This window comes from Hippoglossus hippoglossus, chromosome 10, assembly GCF_009819705.1.
Source record: "Hippoglossus hippoglossus isolate fHipHip1 chromosome 10, fHipHip1.pri, whole genome shotgun sequence".
NCBI lineage: Eukaryota > Metazoa > Chordata > Actinopteri > Pleuronectiformes > Pleuronectidae > Hippoglossus > Hippoglossus hippoglossus.
In genome coordinates, this window is record NC_047160.1 from 24,887,172 (window position 1) to 24,907,069 (window position 19,898).

At 43.1% G+C, this 19,898-nt stretch overlaps 1 protein-coding gene across 2 annotated transcripts; it reads right to left on the reverse strand.

The window, feature by feature from the left end:
- Nucleotides 1-930: 930 nt before the first annotated feature.
- Nucleotides 931-19,188, reverse strand: sec24b (SEC24 homolog B, COPII coat complex component). Of its 2 annotated transcripts, none has more exons than XM_034599083.1 (24): nt 18,897-19,188; nt 17,648-18,337; nt 17,004-17,147; nt 15,743-15,892; nt 12,495-12,578; nt 11,805-11,968; nt 11,311-11,495; nt 10,909-11,011; nt 10,674-10,797; nt 10,461-10,570; nt 10,060-10,172; nt 9,785-9,903; nt 9,327-9,382; nt 8,633-8,839; nt 7,853-7,976; nt 7,376-7,534; nt 6,894-7,067; nt 6,502-6,612; nt 5,935-6,110; nt 5,353-5,490; nt 4,824-4,928; nt 4,012-4,104; nt 3,318-3,421; nt 931-1,951 (listed from the first exon to the last, which is right to left on the reverse strand). In XM_034599083.1, exons 1-24 carry the CDS (start codon nt 18,985-18,987, stop codon nt 1,837-1,839), a joined length of 3,639 nt encoding a protein of 1,212 aa, XP_034454974.1. In that variant the 5' UTR covers nt 18,988-19,188; the 3' UTR covers nt 931-1,836. The 2 variants fall into 2 exon arrangements, with proteins under 2 accessions (XP_034454974.1, XP_034454972.1); XM_034599081.1 differs by having other exon boundaries at nt 10,674-10,800.
- Nucleotides 19,189-19,898: the final 710 nt, after the last annotated feature.

Below are 19,898 nucleotides of genomic sequence, written 5' to 3' on the forward strand. Positions count from 1 at the left end.
AGAAAACAGTCAACGACTCTGAAGGTCAGTTCATCTGCAGCATCCATCAGGAAACTAGAGGAGTGGATGAGTTTTACCTGCAGACTGAGAGTCACTCATTTGCTGATTGTCCAATAAAAGTTTTCATGCTGTTCAGGCTGAAGTTTCAACACCTGAGTCCCATTTGTCAACAGTGTTGTTGCCGTGTATGTTTCAGACGTGCTGCTGCTTTAACTGTAGTGAAACGTGAAAAGTGACGGGAGGATTTCAAGTTATGAAAGTTGATCAGATTTTACTTCTTCAGTTGGTCTGAAATTTGATGGGAGCAGAGTTGGGTGGGAATACTTTAAATTATATCTTAAATTTGAAAATGAAAATCAGAAGGAAACCAGTAAAAAAGTCAAATATTCCTCATGGAAATTTGGACAGAAGCTTTTTCAAAATGCTGCTAACTATCAAACGAAAAAAGGCCCAAACCACCAAACAGTCTCCTTATTAAACCACATTTAAATTCACTAGTGTTGCATTTCTTTTTTTTTGGATCAGCTCCTAATGACACACTGACTCATAAACATCTGGTTTTCATCAAGATCCGTGAATTATTCCCAGAGAACTTTGAACGGTTCTTCTCTGACTAGCATCGCATCCTTCCACCAAGTTCTGTGAAAATCCATCCAGTAGTTTTTGTATAATCCTGCAAACTAAAACCTCCTTGTTGGAGGTAAAACTATCTAAGTTGTACAATGAAGTTGGAGCTTTTAGAAAATAAAGGTTTGAGCAGAGTTCAACAAGTTAAATTTAATATCTAAAAGTCAGAAGTGTGTATTTGATGGATGAAAAGCTTCTGAAACCCAAGTTTTGTTTTTGAGTAATCTGCTCACGAACAAATTCAGACTAAACATCCAACAAACGACAGATATCTGTTCATGTCTCAGTGAAAAGAAGCAGATCTCTGTTTTTGTTTTTTATTTAATAAGCTGGTTCATAAATTATCGCACATAAAAGATTCTTTTCAATAGTTACAAAGTGGAGGAGCAACTCGAGTTAGCGCCCGGAAAACAATAAAACAAATGAGAAGAAGATTGTTGACAGTGGGACTTTTCTGGAGGAGTGAGCTCGACACACTCGGGTCACACAGCGGAACGGGGGGGGGGGGGGGGGATGGTTTTCATAATGTCCAGCCACTGGTGAAGCTCCCGCTCGTCTTCTATCCTCGGACTAGCAGCAAACAAAACGGTGACATGCGGATTTCAGAGCACATGCCGACAAAAAAACAAAACAACAGAAGGAATGCTTGTTTCTGTTCTCCAGTGTATTCAAAAAATTTAACTAAAAAAGGAGTAAAGAAGGGAATAAATTATAAAATAAAACAGCACGAGCTACATGTGCAGGTCACGAAAAAACAACAAAACTAAAAAACGTACTGAAGTGGCATCTTCTTGGCTCCACGTTCTCCCCCCCCCCTCTTGTTTACTCGTGATTTGATGAGAGGCTAAACGGGGGCTCGACAGTGATTAAGACGCTGCAGGAGCGTTTTCAACATTTCATTTTGACGTGTGACAAATCCCCGGTTCCTTCATCGGAATTCGTTCCTGTTATTCTTTATTCTCTTTCCGGAAACGTTGGCCCCGCCTCCCTTTCCGATGGTCAAACCACGGCTGACCAATCGGCTTCGAGGGGTTGCTCTGTTTAAGAAGACTGTTTTAAAAATGAAGGGGAGGTAAACCCACCTCCCTGAAACTGGTCTGAGGAGGCGATGGGCGTCCGTCACTGACTAAAGCTAGTTTTCACGCTACGAGGCTGAAGTCCTCCCTCGCACTGGTCTGAGGTCAGAGGTTCTCTCCGACTGACGGGAGCCTACTTGGACATTTGAAGCTGAACGTGCTCCAGAAACTCAACGTAAGATGAAGCCGACTCCGACCGATCCTCCACCAGGTGCTGGAGGATGGAAGCTTTCCCCGCAGCGTCGTCTCTGCCGGAGAGAAAAGAGGAAAACGGTGTTAAAGTGACTGGGAATCATTTGAGACGTTTCTGTACCAGAGACATGACAACACCAGGACTTTGGTTCTGATATCAAAACAACAACCAGACTCTCTTCTGAATTTCTTTCTTTCTATAAAACTAAATCTTCTCATTCAACCACAAAAGGGAAAGTTTTAAGTGCTTCATGTCAAAATCAGCAGCTTTGTCTTTCTTGATTTTCTAGATCTCCTGGAATCTTGTTTTTTCTGCTCTCAAGTGAAATGACTCAACTTGTCAGTTGCGGGCGTCTGAAGCGTTGGCCGCGGTTACAGGTGCAACAGAAACACTTCTGAGCAACTCCACCCATCAGGGATGAGGTGTGGTCTGAGCCGACAGACGTGAGTGAGGTATGTGAACTTTAAAAGACACAGCTCCCATCACATTTTAACATTCTCAACCCTTTTGTAAACTTCCTCTTGTAGTTTTATTGTGGTTTTAGATCAGTGAGTCCTGAACGTCACCCTCCACCTAATCAAATACACTGTTTGTTCACTGTTAGCACTCCATCAGTCCATCTGTCCTGACATCAGCCCTGTTCGCCAAACAACACTGAGAAATGTGGTTGAGCAACAATGCTGTGCCGCGGAGGGGAGAGAGAGGAAACAGAGACAATAGTTTCCCTGTGGAAGCCTTTACCTCCTCTGGCAGATCGGTGACCTCAACGCTACTATGTGTTTACACTGGAGATTGTTTTCTGTCAACCTCAGGCCAATCACTGCAGGGAGACAGTTTCCACTTTGACATGAAACCGGTCACACCCTGTTTCTGTTCTGTGCTGGGTGACAGACAACCCGCTGGGAAAGAGGGAAGGGTTTTCAGAAAGACGACGAGAGCAGCTACAGTTATAAGTTTTAATAAACGTATGTATCATCTTATTCTTGTTGGCTCTAATGGTTTAGATGTATAACCTCAACATCTGTAACCTGACTGGCTCCATTCGACCTGGGAACTCACCCTCTCCCTCATTTCTCACATACAACCTGTATTTTCTGAAATTATCTGGAGTTAAGTACATGTCTGAGAGCAGCTTTAGTTATAAATTAAACATATTTTCATATTTCCACCATTTGAGTTCAGACTGATGCTCTTTTCATCAGTTCATCTCAATGTCCCGAAGAGTTAGCGCCACCAGCTTGTTAAGAATCAACTCTTAATATTTAGAATTCCTTGAAATTCAACATTTGGGTGGAGACCTGCTTCATGACCCTCTCACGCTTTCTCCAACCGAGCATGTGGATATGAGATCTGCTAAGTCACGCTGGACGTTAAGAGTTAGTCGGAGTCAGATGTTGGTCCAGATGTGCAGCAGTGCTTACTTGACGACGTGTATGGTTGAGATGAACGCTCGGTTGTCCTGCAGCCAGTCGAGGAACGCTCGCACCCTCTCAGACAGAGTCGTCTCCAGCTCAGGAATGTGACTCTGGGATTCAGAGAGAACGAAGCGAGAGGCAAAACATCAACAACATTGTTTTAACTGCAGCGAGTTTCAGACAGGAAACAGATCCAGTGGATTCGCACAGCATCTAGAAACATGCCTGTGGTCTGAAATGCAGGGTTTGTAGGTGGGTGCATTGGCCCCTGTGTAGAAAGAGAAACAGTGCTGACAGCGGCTGTTTGTTCTGGGTGTTGCCATCGTGCCCACAGTGTGGTAATGACAGAGTTTTCTAGGTAGCGGCCTGGTTTGTTTTGTAACAAGCTACAACAGCACATTTGTTTTGCTGCACGAGTTATTTTTTTTGGAACAAAACAGAAATGCAGTTCTCCCTGACTGTGACTCATTTGCACTGGAACATGTACAGTGCTGCATTGCATCATTCATGCAGAAACTGGGCGGTGGCGTTTATGTCAGATTTTCAAACTGTACAAAAATAATTCAACTTCCCTAATCGGAGTCGATCTCAGTCATTTCCTGAAATGTTGGATGTGAAACGCATCATTTCTCAATGCACTTTCCTTCAGTGGGGAGCTGCTCATTTACAACAATCTAGAAACAGCGTTGGGGTCACTGACCATGTTGGGGGGTATTGAGGCGTAGTTGGAACAGCCCAGAACATCTCGGATGAACATCTCGTTGCAGCATTTGCCGATCCACAGATAAAACACCTGCAGACGGAAACAGAGCCGTGTCAGAAGAGAGGCTCACGTCCGAAAGTCTTTAAATCTCTTATTAAATCTGAGCTGAGCTTCACCATAGACTGTAAATAAGGATGGATGATGAAAAATGAACACTAACAATAACAATCAATGTTATAAGAACCTAAAATGAGAGAAACATTTATTTGACATGTTTGACTCGTTTGGTCCGTGTCCCATTTGCCAACATGGAGCAGGCAAGGTTTATATCGCCAGCTACATAAATGGTCTTTACTTTTTACTTGTCATCCATCTTTATTTACAGTCTGTGTACAACTAATGTTACATCTTATTTTCTTAATTATCCTTCTGTTCAGTTGTAAAATTTCAAAATAAAACTCCCAGAGCCCAAGTTGATTGAGTCAAAGATCTAAAGATATTCCGTTTACGACAGATAAGACAAGGAAAAGCCTCCAATCCTCACATCTGCTGGAACATCACTAAATTGATTATTCGATTAACAAAATTTGACATTTATCATAAACTTTCAGCCTCTTTCAACTAAATACTTTCATGTCAAAAACTGAAATTATTCCATTTCCTCTTTAATTATCGTCTGAGGTGGAAATTCCCCTGAAATTAAATTACACTAAAACTGGGCCGGTCGTCCTGCTGCTGCTGCTGAGCTCTGACATTTGAGGAAAACATCTCTCTTGTGATTTAATGAATAAATAATACAGGAAGCGTACGTTGCCACAGTCCATGAGGAAAGCTCCATCTCGGTTCAGCCTCTCCGCTGCCAGGTGGAGCAGATGAGGTTGAGGAACCAGCGTGTCGTTCAGATGGAGCGCCCCCTGCAGGTCACACGAGATTGGTGCGACAGATTAGCTGGAGGAAACTCGGGTTTGTTCCACAAGCAGCAAAATCACCAGATTTATAAAGTGTGTAAAAAGTGGGTGAAATGTGTGAAGTGTTATTTCCTCTTTTCATAGTACAGCAAACACAATCTATATTTAGTGTTGGGGATGTTATGTTTAACATCCCCATTTAAGATGATTAAAATAATTAATTTGGATTTAAATTTTGGTGCTGATCCGGATCAGTGGACAGATCCAGGGACTTTTATAACATTATTAAATAGGCCTATTGTGTGTATTGTTATTTCTACTAAAGTAAAACAAATCTCAATACTTCTCCCACCACTGGTTGTGACTTGAACCAGTTCAGCAGATTATACGACTCGTCATTCAAATAACCTTTAGTTCAGTGGCGTCCTACCTGGTCTGATATGTTGTCCAGCCTGTACAGGTCGGGATGAACCATCTGCATCATCTGCTGCAGCGGCTGCGTCTTGAACTCACACATGGCAAAGACCCGCTCGTCCAGTCGCGTGCTGGTGCCCGTCCGCAGCGCTTTCTGGAGACAAATACACCGGTTTCAACAGGTTTTCAACAGGTTTTCAACAGGTTTTCATGTATTTACTCATTCATTTGATGCTCTGATAATAAAAGATATGTTTAATGGTCTGTTTGTTCGTTAATGTGACCTGGACACACCCTGCAGGTATGAATGGACAAGTCCTGGGTGGATGAACAGTCAGTGAACATGTAGAAGAGTCAGTATCACTGTAAACTCTGCCTTTATTAAGGTGTGTGTGTGTGTGTGTGTGTGTGTGTAATTTTGTACCTACAGGGTGTTTTTGGGTGTGCAGAAATGACGCATGTGTATTTTTATGATGTGTAATATAACTATTGAGGCGGATTACTGTGTGTTTTGTTGACACAGAACTTAACATGTTTTCGTACGTGCGTCTGCAGCCTGTAACGAACTTATGTAACTGAGTGAATTCGTGTGTCTCACCTGTTTGAGCAGAGCGAGGATGTAGAGAGGGAACAGGCGCATGGAGGAGGGGACCACGATGCCGGACTGCTGCAGGTTGGACACGTTGCTCTTGTAGGAGGTCACCATGTCCACCACGGCGTTCACCAGAGCGTCCCGAGCATCTGACAGGCTGGACGATATCGACCGGTCGATGGCTGGAAAAAGAATATAACGTGGTTTCAGTTACAGACCTTCTTCAGGTACATCTGAATAAAATACTTGAAGAGAGTCTTGATTTACAACATCTGAGTCTCCTATAGCAGTTCAATAAAAATGCCTTTTGCAATTTTGCTATTCTTAAGTAAACATCATACATCATTGTCTACTTTATCATAAATTATTAATTTCTATCGATGACCATTTTCAAACCTTGCTAAAGAGTTTTACAACTTGGAATCAAATTTTCCGTGCAGCACTTTTATTAATCTCTGTACATTCAGTCCCCAGGCAAATTGTCCCCTATAAGGAAACTGATAATACTTTTACAGGTCACAGCGATGAACGTAAAATCGGTTTGACACTGGAGTGTTTCTGTGAGAGACTCACCCATGTTGGCGAGCAGACAAGTGATAGCTTGGACGTCAGCCCCAGCGTACACGTCACTCAGCTGGTTGACCACCGGCAGACACAGGGTGTGAACTCGAATACGCCTCTTTCCTACAGACACAGTCACACACAGTCACACAGCTGCTTGTGTTTCTTATTCGTTTTAAACTGCCTTGAAATAAACCATAAAAAACTTTAGTAAGAACTTTTTGTAACTCTGCTCCACAAGTTCACATCTGGAAATCTGTTAGAATGACTACAAGCTCCTGTTGTTGGCCGCTGGAGCTGGTGAGTTTTTAAAAGTCTTAAGGGGGACTAAGAGTTATTATAGAGGTGATGAATGATCTCTGCTCACTGAGCTTCACAGATTCCCACATACAGAGTGCGTGTACCTTTATTGGAGGTGTAGAGCAGCGCAGCCTGGAAGCAGGCCAGAGACGAGTCTGCCAGAGAGTCATCGATCGACATCTGGACAGCGAAGGCAGAGTCTGGGTTCACATTGGCGAGGGACAGCAGGTCGGTGGAGCGCACAAAGAAGTTACCATGGAACGTATGGATGGATAAACCTGAGAGGGAGCACAGAGGAGGGTAGTGAAACAGAAACTATTGTTAAAATCTAGGTGGAACAGGTGCAGAAAACAAGCTCAAATACAACAGTACACTACACAGTCAGGTAGACACATGCAAAGATGAACGTGTGAGCGGATTTTATCTTTGCTGTGAGCATTGCGTCACTCTCCTTATCAGGAAATCCAGCGTGTAAAACAGCCGCCAAAGAAATGTTATCTAATCTCGAGTGACCCAGGAAATACAACTCTCACATGAGATAACAAATACCTTGAGGGGCAGCGTGCCTGAGCTCTAATCCGCTCACCTTTAGTGCATCGTATTCTCATAACCGCCTCAAAGCCGATCTTCCTGGTGAGGTAGCGCTCGAGATCCTTCTGGAACTTCTCCAGCTGTGCAGGGTTGTGGATGTAATGAAAGGAGGGGTAGTAAAAGATGCTGCCTGCTGAGTATTTGGAGATACAAGCTGGAGAAGAGAAGCAGAGAAAGAGGAAAGGTTTATATTTACAAAAGAATAAACTTTCAAAGAAGCTCTCAAATACATTTTCAAGCATTTCAATGCCAGAATTAAACTTCAGTGAAAATCAGTTACATGCAACACACTCATATTAAAGATAAGGGACTCAACGTTCCCTCTAAAGACTGTAGATGTCGTCAACTTAGTTTTTCAGAAACAACATTTTGACCTGGTAATAGCTGTAAAGACATTCCCCTTCTGAATCAAAGTACCGGAGCAAACGATAAACAGAGATATTCAGTGAGGTTAGGACGGAGGCAGTATTACCCAGCGAGGCCAGGTCAGCGTACTGGGAGCTGAGCAAGAAGAGATCCACCCCGATCTGTTGCCCTGAGCAGTCCAGAGCCAGCTTCTTATAAAAGTCTGTGGCAGGGCCGAGGTGCTGAACTCCCTGCAAAGAAACAGACTTATTACTTATCGTCTGATCTGTTTACAAAGAAGAAGAAATCAACAGCACGTTCAGGTTATGGGCATATTTTATTTTTAATTGCTGGATTTGTTCAAAGTTTCCTTGTTTCTTTCGGCCTCTGAATCCTCCAGAAAGTTCAGAATCTAAAAAACAGAGATTCATTTTCCCTGACAAAGAAAACACATCTGTTCTTTATTCATTATATTCGTGATTTGTGGCCACATTTCTGCAGCAAGTTCCTGGCCGATTTTTCATTCTGAAAAATAGAAAGCCTGGTTCTGTGTCAGGAAACGAAAAAACATCAAGACAATAAATTTAAATCCACACTGAATATACACAGAGAGGAAGAGAAATCATCGTGCTACATTTCATCTCTCGCATGGCTTTGCTTTAGAAGTCATAAATCTCACTGAAATGGTCACCAAGCTCATTCAAGTTCCCAAATTCCATTTGTAAAACGCAACTGGCTGGGAAAACCATGAGAGAAAAACACTGCAGTTAAAATGTGCCAGTCGACATCTTCAGAAGGAGAACACACACAAATCACTGCTAAAGAACAAAAACAGCAGCACCCACAGAAACTCAGACTCCCAATAACCACAGCAAACATCCAGCAACGCCCCTTTCTCTCGCCACACCTTAGTACTCGAGCGCTGGTTGGGGTCTTCTCTCGATTGCAGCATTCCAGCACCCAGCGTGGGCAGCTGTGTCTGGAAAATCGTGATGCGGCCGCCCGTGGGAGACATGAGCTTGAAGGCCGCCTGCAACGCCGGGCCGAGGGCACTGTGGGTCTCCTTGGTCTGACTGAACATGGCCGGCAGCGAGGTGAGCAGGTCCTGCACCAGCTGCAGGAGAGAAGAGAGGGGGGGGGGAATTTAAATCAGGGAAATGAGGATTGAGGGAACTGATGAAAATGATGGAATGAAAAGGAAAAGGTTTTATTAAAGTTAAGACCCAAGTGTTGAACACATTTTTAGCCTTATTGTTCATTATATATTAACTCCAATATGCTGGAGATGGTAACAAAGCATTTCACTGCATATTTTAGAATGAGCACAACATTTAAATTCAAATGTCAAGAGAAGCAGAGAGTCACAGATGAGACGAGAGCAGGTACATGAAGGTGAAGGGATTAGAGGAGAGAATAGATGGATGGAGAACAGAGGAAGAGAGGGAGCGACCAAAAGAGAGGGACAGAGCAGGAGGAAGGAAGGAGGCAATAAAATTAAATAGAAACAGGAATGTAAATAGGAGAAGGAAATGGTGGAGACGAGAGAGACACATTCAAAATGGTCATAAACACATTTGTTTCCACAAAGCAGGACAGTCTACCTCTCTGCTCTCCTTCAGGTTCACCATCAGACTGTCGTGAGACGGTATAAACACATCTGCGACAAGAGAGAGGGACACAAGCCAAAGGAGAAAACTGAGAAATCGCAATTTTCACAAAAAGTTCACATCATAAGAAAACTGATAAACATGGCCAAGATATACCAGTTTCCATTGGATACTTAAAATAATGGAGAAATGCTCTGTTAGGGTTAGTAGTAAAAGTAGTCAGCTTCTTTTCTAATTTTACTTTGAAAACCCTCCTAAAGTAAAAAACGCTAATTTCAGATATATGCATCATATTATGTGTAGAAATTGTGGATAAATGTATATAAATCTCTCATGATTTCTTATAAAATTATCTTTATGTGTCAAAGAAGACCAGATACTATATATTTTCATCATCAGATGTTAAAAACAAAACGTTAAATCTAAATCCTGGTTCCTGTTAGCAGACGTACCGTCTATGTCTGACACCACCAGCATCTGTGGCTGTGACAGTCCCTCCTGCAGGTTGTAGAAGTGGATGGTGCTGTCGAAGGTTAGGAAGCCCACTCTGGTGCGCGTGTCCCCGGGCAACCTGAAGAACATAACAACATGTTTGTCAGGTTTAGATGGAAATGCTTTAGAGAAACGTCTGTGACAGCTGTTCATAACATCTGCTTCTTGACATCTTCTAGTTGATCTTAACAGACTCATCAACCAGCCACATTAACGTAACATCAACAGTACTCACTTATCCAGGTTCTCCAGAAGTGATTCACAGAAGTACTTCAGGTAGCCGGCTTCCACAGCGTTGTGACACACGTCGAGGACGAACAGGTAGACCGACGGCTGAGGAGGTCTCAGCTGAGCACACAGGTGAGAACATGTGTTGATTAGTGGGGAGATAAAGAACCTGAGATGAGATAAAACTAAGCTGCTGAATGTGAAAATGCTGATCTGCTGATTTGAAGTTAATGTAACTTTATTTTTGTAATAAATTCATTGGAGTTTCATCACACATCTATTTGCCCTCTTGACAGTTATTAAAAGTTCCTATGCACTGAGACAAGACTGCTCTCTAGTGGACAAACAATCACACCACAGGGCCGACTTAATAAAATAATGCACGTTTTACAAGCAGAGCATGTTTACCATGTAGTCTGAGGAGGCGATGAACTCCACGGTGGCGTTTTGAACCTCCGGCCTTTTGTGGGGCTCGCCATACGACCTGGTGACCGGGTTGTACATAAACTCATCTGGAACTTAACGAGGAAAAACACAAGTGAGTAAAACATCTGCAAAACTATGCAGAATATAGGGTGATGGTAAATATAGGACTGGATGCATAAAACATTCTTCTCCTACCATCATTGACCCGGTAACAGAGGTTACACTTCCACCTGCGCTGGTCCAGGAAGGTGACAAAGGGATTGATGTAGGTACGACAGGAGCGACAGCGCACTATCGTGTTCGATGTGATCACCGGTAACTGCTGCAGGAAGAGAAAGGGGAAAAACAAGAATGCAAAACGTGTCTTGTGAGCTGAGCATTTTAAATTTTTCTAATTTTTCCGATCCGTGCTGCAGGCGTTAGGTCACACCTGTAAGTCTCTGAAGGGATGGAGGAGGAGGCCCAGAGGGAGCCGGGCCTTGTTGAGTAAAGCCTGCGTCTGGGGGATGCTCGTCAGCGTACACCTGAATGTCCTGATCAGCAGATAAACACAGGGAGAGCGATGAGGGGCTTAGATAACACAGCCACACATTAGATCATGACAGAGGTTAAGTGTGGGAGATAAAAGTGTTATTTTAAGAAACAGGGAGAAATTCAGAGGAGCAGGACAAGAAAAACACAAACCTCATTTTAAAATGGTTTGATTTTTAGTTTGGTAATTTTACATTACTGTATAATTTCCTAAGGTTTTTGAAATATAATGTGCTATTTACCCACAACTAGATAAAACTTGGTAGATAAAAAGTAGTTGGATCCCCCCCACTTTACTTACTGCGGACTGCAGTTGACCTTCTTGAGGTCACCATTGAGGTTGGGTTCAGGGGCCTCCAGGGGCCTCGGGGGCAGCAGGTTCCTCTCGTGCATCAGGTTAATCGGCGTCAGAGCCTCCACCTCCAGCTCCGGCACCCCGCTCAGGCCCCCGAGGGCCGCAGACAGCTGGGACAGGTTGGGAAAAGGCTGAATAAGAGGGGGGAGGGAGAGAAATACATTTTAAACCTGTAATTAATGCGAACTGGTGAGACAATGCAGCAAGAACACGATCACAGAGGATAAGATCCACCCGACTCTGACACAGGTCGTTAACATTGCCACCTGCTTGGCTCTGATTGGCTCCTGGTGTTCCTCCAGCAGCTGAAGCAGCCAATCACAGAAGAACAAGCAGAGCTCTGAAAAGCTCCTTGGCAAAAAAAAAATCTGACTCCATAATTTCCAAAATACCCACAAGGGAAAACATCAGTTAACACTTAACAGAAACTGTGGTCTCACCCGGGAGTAGTGCTCGTAGCCTGACTGGTCGTACTGGTCGTGAGTGGGAGAAGAGTCAGGGTGGGAGGGCGGCCCCTGCGGATAGGCTGGCTGCATGCTGGAGTAACCATAGCTACCATAGGGCTGAGCCTGGCTGCTCATATCATTAGAAGGTGGTATAGAATCTGGGGAACACAGAAAGCATGTGAACTGGATTTCTACATATGAGACAGTGTCTAATGTAGTTTGGATTAATGACTTTCATGTGGGACACGTGTCCTTCGATCAGCTTTTCACTGCAGATAAATATCTTGGTTTCTTCAAGCGATTCATTTTGACCACTGGCAAAGAAAAGATCGTGACAAATATAAATTGGGTTGTTTTGATAATCAAGGTCATTCCCTGTGTGCAAAGGTCATTATGTGTGTGGTCTTTTCCATCACGATCGAGGAATTATTGACTGAGAAAAATCAATGAAAACTTGTGTTTCTTTGAGCTATTCCACATCCTTCCAACAAGCTTCGTAGTAATCCGTCCAGTAGTTTTTGTGTAATGCTGCTAACTGACAGAAAAAACAAATCCTAATGAAAACCTGCGTAATCATCAACTCACAAACAAGACAGCAGATGTCGTGAAGCAGTTTCCTTGTAGAGGTCAGATGCATGTTTACCTATTATTTAGATACAAAGCCTGGTTAAGATAGAGATGTACCTGGATAGCTGCCCCCTTCAAGCGAATCATAGCTGTTGGGCACCGGAGAGGCACTGCCAGTGGTGGAGGAGGACGTATCCCCACCTGAGAGAGAAGAAGAGAGGAAGAGTGAATCACAGAAATATAAACGACCTGAGAGTAAAGAATGAATTTAATAGAACTAAATATGAAGTTATGAGACAGGAGTCATTAAGAGATGGCGTATCGCCCCTGGCACCAACAGAACCTGAAAGAGCAGATCACTTGGTGACATCATGGTCTGTACATTAAATCAATAAGCAACATGTGAAGGAACGATGGTCAAGATACAAATGAAAGAACAGGAGGACGAGAGGGAAAGGACCAAAAAAGATTAAACATTCAGAAGAATAAAAAGGAGTTTCTTTTATTTGACCATGACGCGTGCTGTTCTTTCCTCCCTCTGGGCTCAGAGAGGAAAGGGAAGGCTGCGTGAACACAGAACAGAACGAAAAGGATGAAAGGACGCACTCAAGTTTGGAACAAGCTAGTGTTCACATGTTTGGTGGAGAGCTCAGGCCTCTGAGGACGGGAAACATGGAGTGAATGGTGATATAAGATGGAGGAAAGCTATGAGAAGAAAGACAGGTTAATGTTATTAACTCTCGTTTCTGTCACTGGGTCTTTAATTCAATGTTGTGGATTTAATTTCCTCCTGATTTCCTCAGTCTAGGATCATCAACCTTCCTCTTTTACACAGTTTCCCGTTTCTTTATTTTCTTTTGCACACTTTAACATTTTCTAAATTCATGACCTTCAAAGACAAATTTGCAGAATTGTGGCAAATAGGTGTAAAAAGAAGAAGACGACAGCTAATTGATGTAAACAATAAGTTAAAAGTAAAGACACTTAAAACTAATGACTTTATCTTGGTGGGAGGGAAATGTGTTAAGTTCGTTATTTTAAACCTCAAGGATGTAAAATCACCGGGACCATTTTTGGATTTTTCTCTCTAATCTTTGGTTGTTTTTCCTCTCATGTCATTTCATGAATAGATTTTTTTTTTCATAGAGGATTACAAGGTTAGAATATTTGAATGAACCATTTAATCTGTGCCGGCCAAAAGGAGGGATCAACAAACAGCGAACCAAGACACGACAGGTCTGTGGCAGAGATCTCATTGGACAGGACGGGATCCAATTATCTCCGACTAAATCTGACCAGTAGTCTCCTGGATTATCTGGTCTGCAGGAGGAAGACGACACCAGAACAGCTAAGCCCTCTTCCTCCTTCTCAGATACTTATCTGACAACTCCTCCTCTTCCTCTTGTGTGTTTTTCAAGTAAATCGGAAAAACATTGGTTATTAATTTAAAGCTTTTCTATTTTTTTATTTGCATTTCAGGTATTTTTCACCATTTTCTTATGGACTGAAATATTTTTTAAATAATCAGAGGACTCACCAATAATGAAAGAAATCCCTATGTACAGTTGTAAATGGTAACAAAATATATTTCATATATGTAAGCTATGTTCATTTATTCATAAAATATGATGTAATGGAACTTCCTGTAGTATATACACATCATAAATTATATATTACAACCTCAAACATCCACGGTCAACTTTATCAGTTTATGCTGTTACTGAGCAGTTTTCTCCTGCTTTGTGTGAAATTAATAGGTGCATTTCCATTTTTCAATTTTCTAATCGCCAATTTTTCAACCACAATAATTCACTTAATGTTTGCAATGTGGTGAGTGAACTTATTAAAATGTGTAATGCCCCTGGACCCCCCCCCCCCCCACCACCTGGCTATTTATTGCCACTGGATGGCGATTCCAATTGCCCGGGTCAGGCGGTGCTTTTCCTTTATCTGAAGTGGCGTGCTAATGAATAATAGCTGCGCTGAGATAAACTCTGCCCGTCCTCCCTCACGGAGAGCCTGGACCTGGCAGCAGGGGACTGGCTATATTTAAAAACATGTTAACCTCTGGCTGACGACACGGGGCCTGAGGGACGATCATCTGCAGAACACCTCAGCCGCACATAACATAACACCGAGCTGTAAAAGCCCAGTGCAGCGCTGCACGAGCCCGATATGTAACAAGTAGAAGTTACATTTCTTTCCCACAGAAAATAATTCCCTTTTTTAGAAACTTTAAAATCTGTAATGTTGGATTACGTTTCTGTAATATGATAGAATGTCGTCAAATGTTAATCCAAGCAAGATTAATGCCCCTGGTGACTTTTAAAATAACAGCTATCAATAAAGACTTTATTTAGTCAAACATATTACTCCCATTTTAAAGATGAAGCCGGCAGATGTTTTGCCTCTTTGATTAATAAATCACAAATGATGGATAACAATTGTTTAATTGATTGTAATTTAAGTCTTAATTCATCCCTCGACTGAAACTTTCTGTCACATGTTTAGTGTTTTTATTCTTTTATGCCTGTCTTCATATTTGATCTTAAGTTATTGTTTGTGGTTTTATTTGTGTTTTTTTAATAGTGCGGTATAAATAAAAGTTATTATTATTATTGAATACATTTTATGTCATTAACAACATCCAACATCTAATTTCATAAAACTCACTCAGCTCAATATTAAACAATCCCATCTACTCCCAACTCGTATCCAGCCCATGAGGTCGGCTTCTACTCTCTGAGCTCTACAGTTGTGATACGACTGAAAGTAGGAACACAACATATTGATTTTTATCTCCATCTGCAACCAGCCGGATGATCATAACCCAGGGATCACTCAGCAGCACACGAGAACGACAGCTTCCACTGCACGACAACTAGAAAAGCAGAATGTGGCTTAAGGCTACTTACCCGTTTACCTTTCTAAGATAAGATTTCATATCAGATTTAATTGGTGGAGGAACAGAACAGGGATTTGACATTAGGGAAGAGCACTGATGACTGTGAGGAGGGGGGGGAAAGATGGTGAGCAACAGGTGAACTGTGGAGGGCTGTTGCAAAGGAGATGGAAGGAAGGTGAGGAAAAAGATCTGATTAGCCTATAAGGAAAGGGGAAGGTACAGATAATGAGTGGAAAACTCATTAAGGGTGATGAGAGTAGAGCAGGAGTGACAATCGTCAGACACAGAACAGAAGGGTGGCGGTGATCAGAAGGGAGTTTTGTATGAGTGGGACACGAAAACGCACAAATGGCAAAGTTATGTTTTCGAAGAAGGTTTTTAGACATAACTAGGAGAAGTTTAAGGGGATGGTTGAAGTGGTAGAGGAGGGGTTATGGGGGAGGTAAAAGCTAAAGCAGACCTGCTTCCTCATCCTCCTCATCATCATCATCCTCATCCTCATCCTCAGAGCTGGATGACGAGGGGGGTGCTGCTGCTGCTGCTGCTGGGCCTGAGGTGGTGGCAGAGGCAGAGCTAGCTCCACTATTAGCAACATATCCATACTGCATGCCTGTTGGAAGGGGGGGGCGGGAGAGGTGGATAAGAAAACTGTCAAGACCGGTTCATCGAGATGAGGAGGGACGGTGGCGCTCATGCAGAAAAACTAATAAAGAAAGCGGAAGTAACAACTTGATGAGACGTACTTTAATGTGAAATTTAAAACCAGTAAAATTCTGCCACATAAGAAACTGGTGCAAAGAAAAAAAAACAACCAACAACTTAAAACTTCCACGTGCAAAAGTTGTATGTGTGCATCATATCTCTTGTTGTGTTTTAAGAACTGTAAGGGTTTCATTTCCTGTGGTTTCCCTCATTGTGGTTCTCACACGTAGATGTTTCTCTGATTGTTCAACGAGCTCAGTTCTACCACCACCGGTTTGGAAATTCACAGATATTATTGAAAATGTTCATACTGAAAACCTGAAATATTCCTAACCACCAAGCGTGACTGTTAAAACATGTCCACTGTAGAGGTGTGTCCTTTCTTCTGCTATTGTATTACATGTTTTCTGTTGCCTGAGGCCGTTATCATTCGCTCAGAGGAAAATTCTCAGTACACATACAGGTATAACAGCTTTGGATAAATAACCTATACACACATACATTATTAATATTTCAAATAAACTATGCTTCTAAATCTTGAAGATTTTGCACCACAAGACAAAAACGACTCCACAGAGCACAGAAAAACCAGAAGCTGTCATGTTAACTGTAAATGAACTTAACTGTTCAAACACGTAAGTCAATCAAATTGAATACAGATTCTCAAACTAATACACTACAGTGGTGTTTCGTCCGATTGTAGTTGTTGACTTTTAAACTATAAACTCTCAAAATTCACAAGGAAACACTTCAGCTACAGTTTGAATTACAGTTCAATATTTGAAAGCAGCTGCAGTGTACAGTTTGTTGTCTGTTCGTTACAGGAGCAGCTCGTCAACTTCCATCTCTGTACAAAGAGAAGCATCAACACAAAAAGCCTCCTCATGTTCTGAGCTGTCACATCAGAACATAAAGAGCAGTGTTAACAGCTGAAGCATATTTCCTGTGCTACCGCCTTGTGAAGACAAACCTACTGAAACATTTGGTGTCAGGAGTCTTATAAAAAATCTTGTCATTACCTTGGTGGTGGCCCGGCGAGGAATGGACCGAAGTGGCTCTTGAGGGAGCCTGGTCTGTGTCTGCACCCCCGGTGCCACCGTAGGAGTTATAACTCTGCAGGGCCTGGTGGCTTTGGTCATATTGTTGGTGGACTGTGGTCGGGGCTGCGGCAGAGAGGAGGACAGAAGACAATGAGAAAAATAAGTACGAAATTTCCAGCACGAAAAGGTCTGGAAAAACTAAGTATTGTCCATGAAACTGTGACAGAATAACCTTTCTTTTCTATGACAAAACTATATTTTGTGGTTAAGAGTCTTTTCACAAATGCAGGGACAAGACAGTGTATGTGTGTATGAGCCAAATAAAGATATGTGACTTGAAGGAAAAATCTTAAAAGGGCAGCGTAGCATTAATTCTGTAAAAATAAATATCGACAGCTGTTGTATTTGGCATGCAAATTATTGACTTATTATAGACTAACACCAAAACAGCCTTTAGAAGCTGATCTGAACCAGTAGAGATGGGATCAATGTTTCTTCAACACCAAAAGTATGTCATGATGCTCTGGTATGAACTTTTAGTGTTTCTAGGAATCTTGTAGGAAGTTCTCACTTTCCAGCCGGGAGCCGACCACCTTCACCGTAACACAAACTGTTATACACACCTGTGCTTCCTTGTCCGTTGACCGTTGGCCCCTGACTGGGAGGACACACGCCGTACCCGGGCTGCACCGGTGCTGTGGAGGCTGGCTGTAACGCGTTGTACTGATGAAGCGGTGCACCCATTTGGGTGGGCAGCACTCCGGGGGGCGTGGGGGTGCCCTGCAAGGAGCTCAGCGTGCCGTACTGACTACTCCCCGGCCCCGATGGGTACGACACAATGGGGTAGAGGGGCGCTCCGGTGCCGGTAGCTGTCGCCGGAACCAAACTGGGTTGTTGCTGCTGCTGTTGTTGTTGTTGTTGAAGGGGCTGTGCCGGGGGAGCGTGGTACGCCTGCTGTCCATAGTAGGATCCTGGAGTGGTGTAGGGCGGCTGCTGCTGCTGCTGCTGCTGCAAAGGCCGATGGTTGTACTGGGTGTTTGATGGTGGGGGTGCAGGAGAGGGGAGTGTGGCATATGGCTGAGAAGGGGGAGCAGAGCTTGGAGGAGCACTGTATGAGGAGGGTGCTACATGATGCTGGGGGAGATGCTGCTGCTGCTGCTGATGGTGCTGCTGCTGATGGTTGTTCTGGTAGAAGTTAGCACTGTTCGTAATGGGCGCTTTGCCGGGGACGGGGTTGGCAGGGATGGTGGGGTAGCTCTGTTGTGGAGGTGGGGCTCCATAGTAGCCTGGAGGTGGGTACGAGTGAGCTGGACCTGGTGAGGAGGAGGAAGAGGAAGACAGGTGCAGTTAAGATCAAAGTCATTAGCTTCATCTGAATCAGTTCAGTGGGAAGATAAATAAAAACAGGACATATGTTCATTAGCTGCAGACAACCAGCTGAGCCCAGTAAGCCCAGTGATCCCAGTACTGAACAAACAACCATCCCAGCAGCAGCAGCAGAACCAGTTATTCCAGTGTGAAGTGATCTCAGTGTCTCACAGCTTCTATACAACAGGAGATACTGAGATGATGGTGCGCTAGCTGTCACACAGCTAACCTGCTGCTAACACCTAGCTAACATTAGCCCTTATCCCCCTTTGAGTCAGCTCTTAAATTAGCTAGCGTTAGCATCCAGCTAGCATTAGCCCGAAACACTTTAATTCCAGATTTTTTATTCCGTCCACAGGATTAATTCTGGATTTCGCTGCTGTAAATAAAACCGGAACAGACGTTTTGTAGATTAAACCCGATGCTCGGTAGCTGACACGCTAGCTGACATCGCATGCTAACCGCTAGCGGGCTGGCTAACGGCATCCTCCCGGCCTGTGTTACCGTTCTGACGGGGCGGCGCGGCTCCTCCGTTCGGCGTCGAGCTGTGGTTGTAGCCGCTGACGGAGCCGCTCGCGGAGCCCGGCGCCGACATCGCTCGGTCCTCCCGGCCGGGTTACTCCCGCAGGTTCGCGGCCGGGCAGATGCACATGAGCGGGGTTGTTACCAAAAGCCTCCGCGGGTAGAAGAGCGGTCGAGAGGCGGCTGCTGCGGCCGCGGCTGGTCAGTGAGGACCCGGGCAGCCTGAGCAGGTCCGCTCGCCGGGGCTGAAGCTTCCAGTGTGGATGAGGAGCAGCTGGTGGATCCGCCTGGTGGATCTCTGCTGCAAGTGTGGGGCATCCATCACTGCTGGAATATTACAATTATAATATTACTTATTGCTATAACTATATAATTACTTTAAAAATATATATATATTATGTATAGTACACACACTTTATAACCTTTACACTTTGTCTGGCACATTTTTACACTTTTAGGTTTTAATGCCAGTTTGTGTTTTTCATATTTGTGTTTTATTAGTGTTTTCAGGGCAACTCACTTTAATTCTGCTTTATTATTCTTTTATATTTTTCTATTATAAGGTTCTGCAGCTGCTGCAGCACTTTGGCCCAAAAATAATTTCCCCATCGGGACAATAAAGTATATTTGATCTCTAAATCTGGCAAAAATCATCTCTTCTCATGTTGAGATTATTGTTTTTGTGCATCGTCCTGGTTTAATAAATAATAAAGATAGATAGATTTTACTTTAGATGTATCTGCTTCATTATGTTGCTGCCTGTTTTCACAAATAATTACACAATAATGGGATTGTAATCTTTGTGTAGGTTTTGAATTAAATTAAAACGTGACTTAAACCTTTCTACACACACTGAAGTTTTTTCCCTTAATTACTGTTTCAAGTATTTGTGTTTTTAAAGTTCAGGAAATATAAGTAACAGTCCATTAACATTTAAAGAAAAACTCATTACTATAAACCTGTTGCACACAATGGTATTTATTA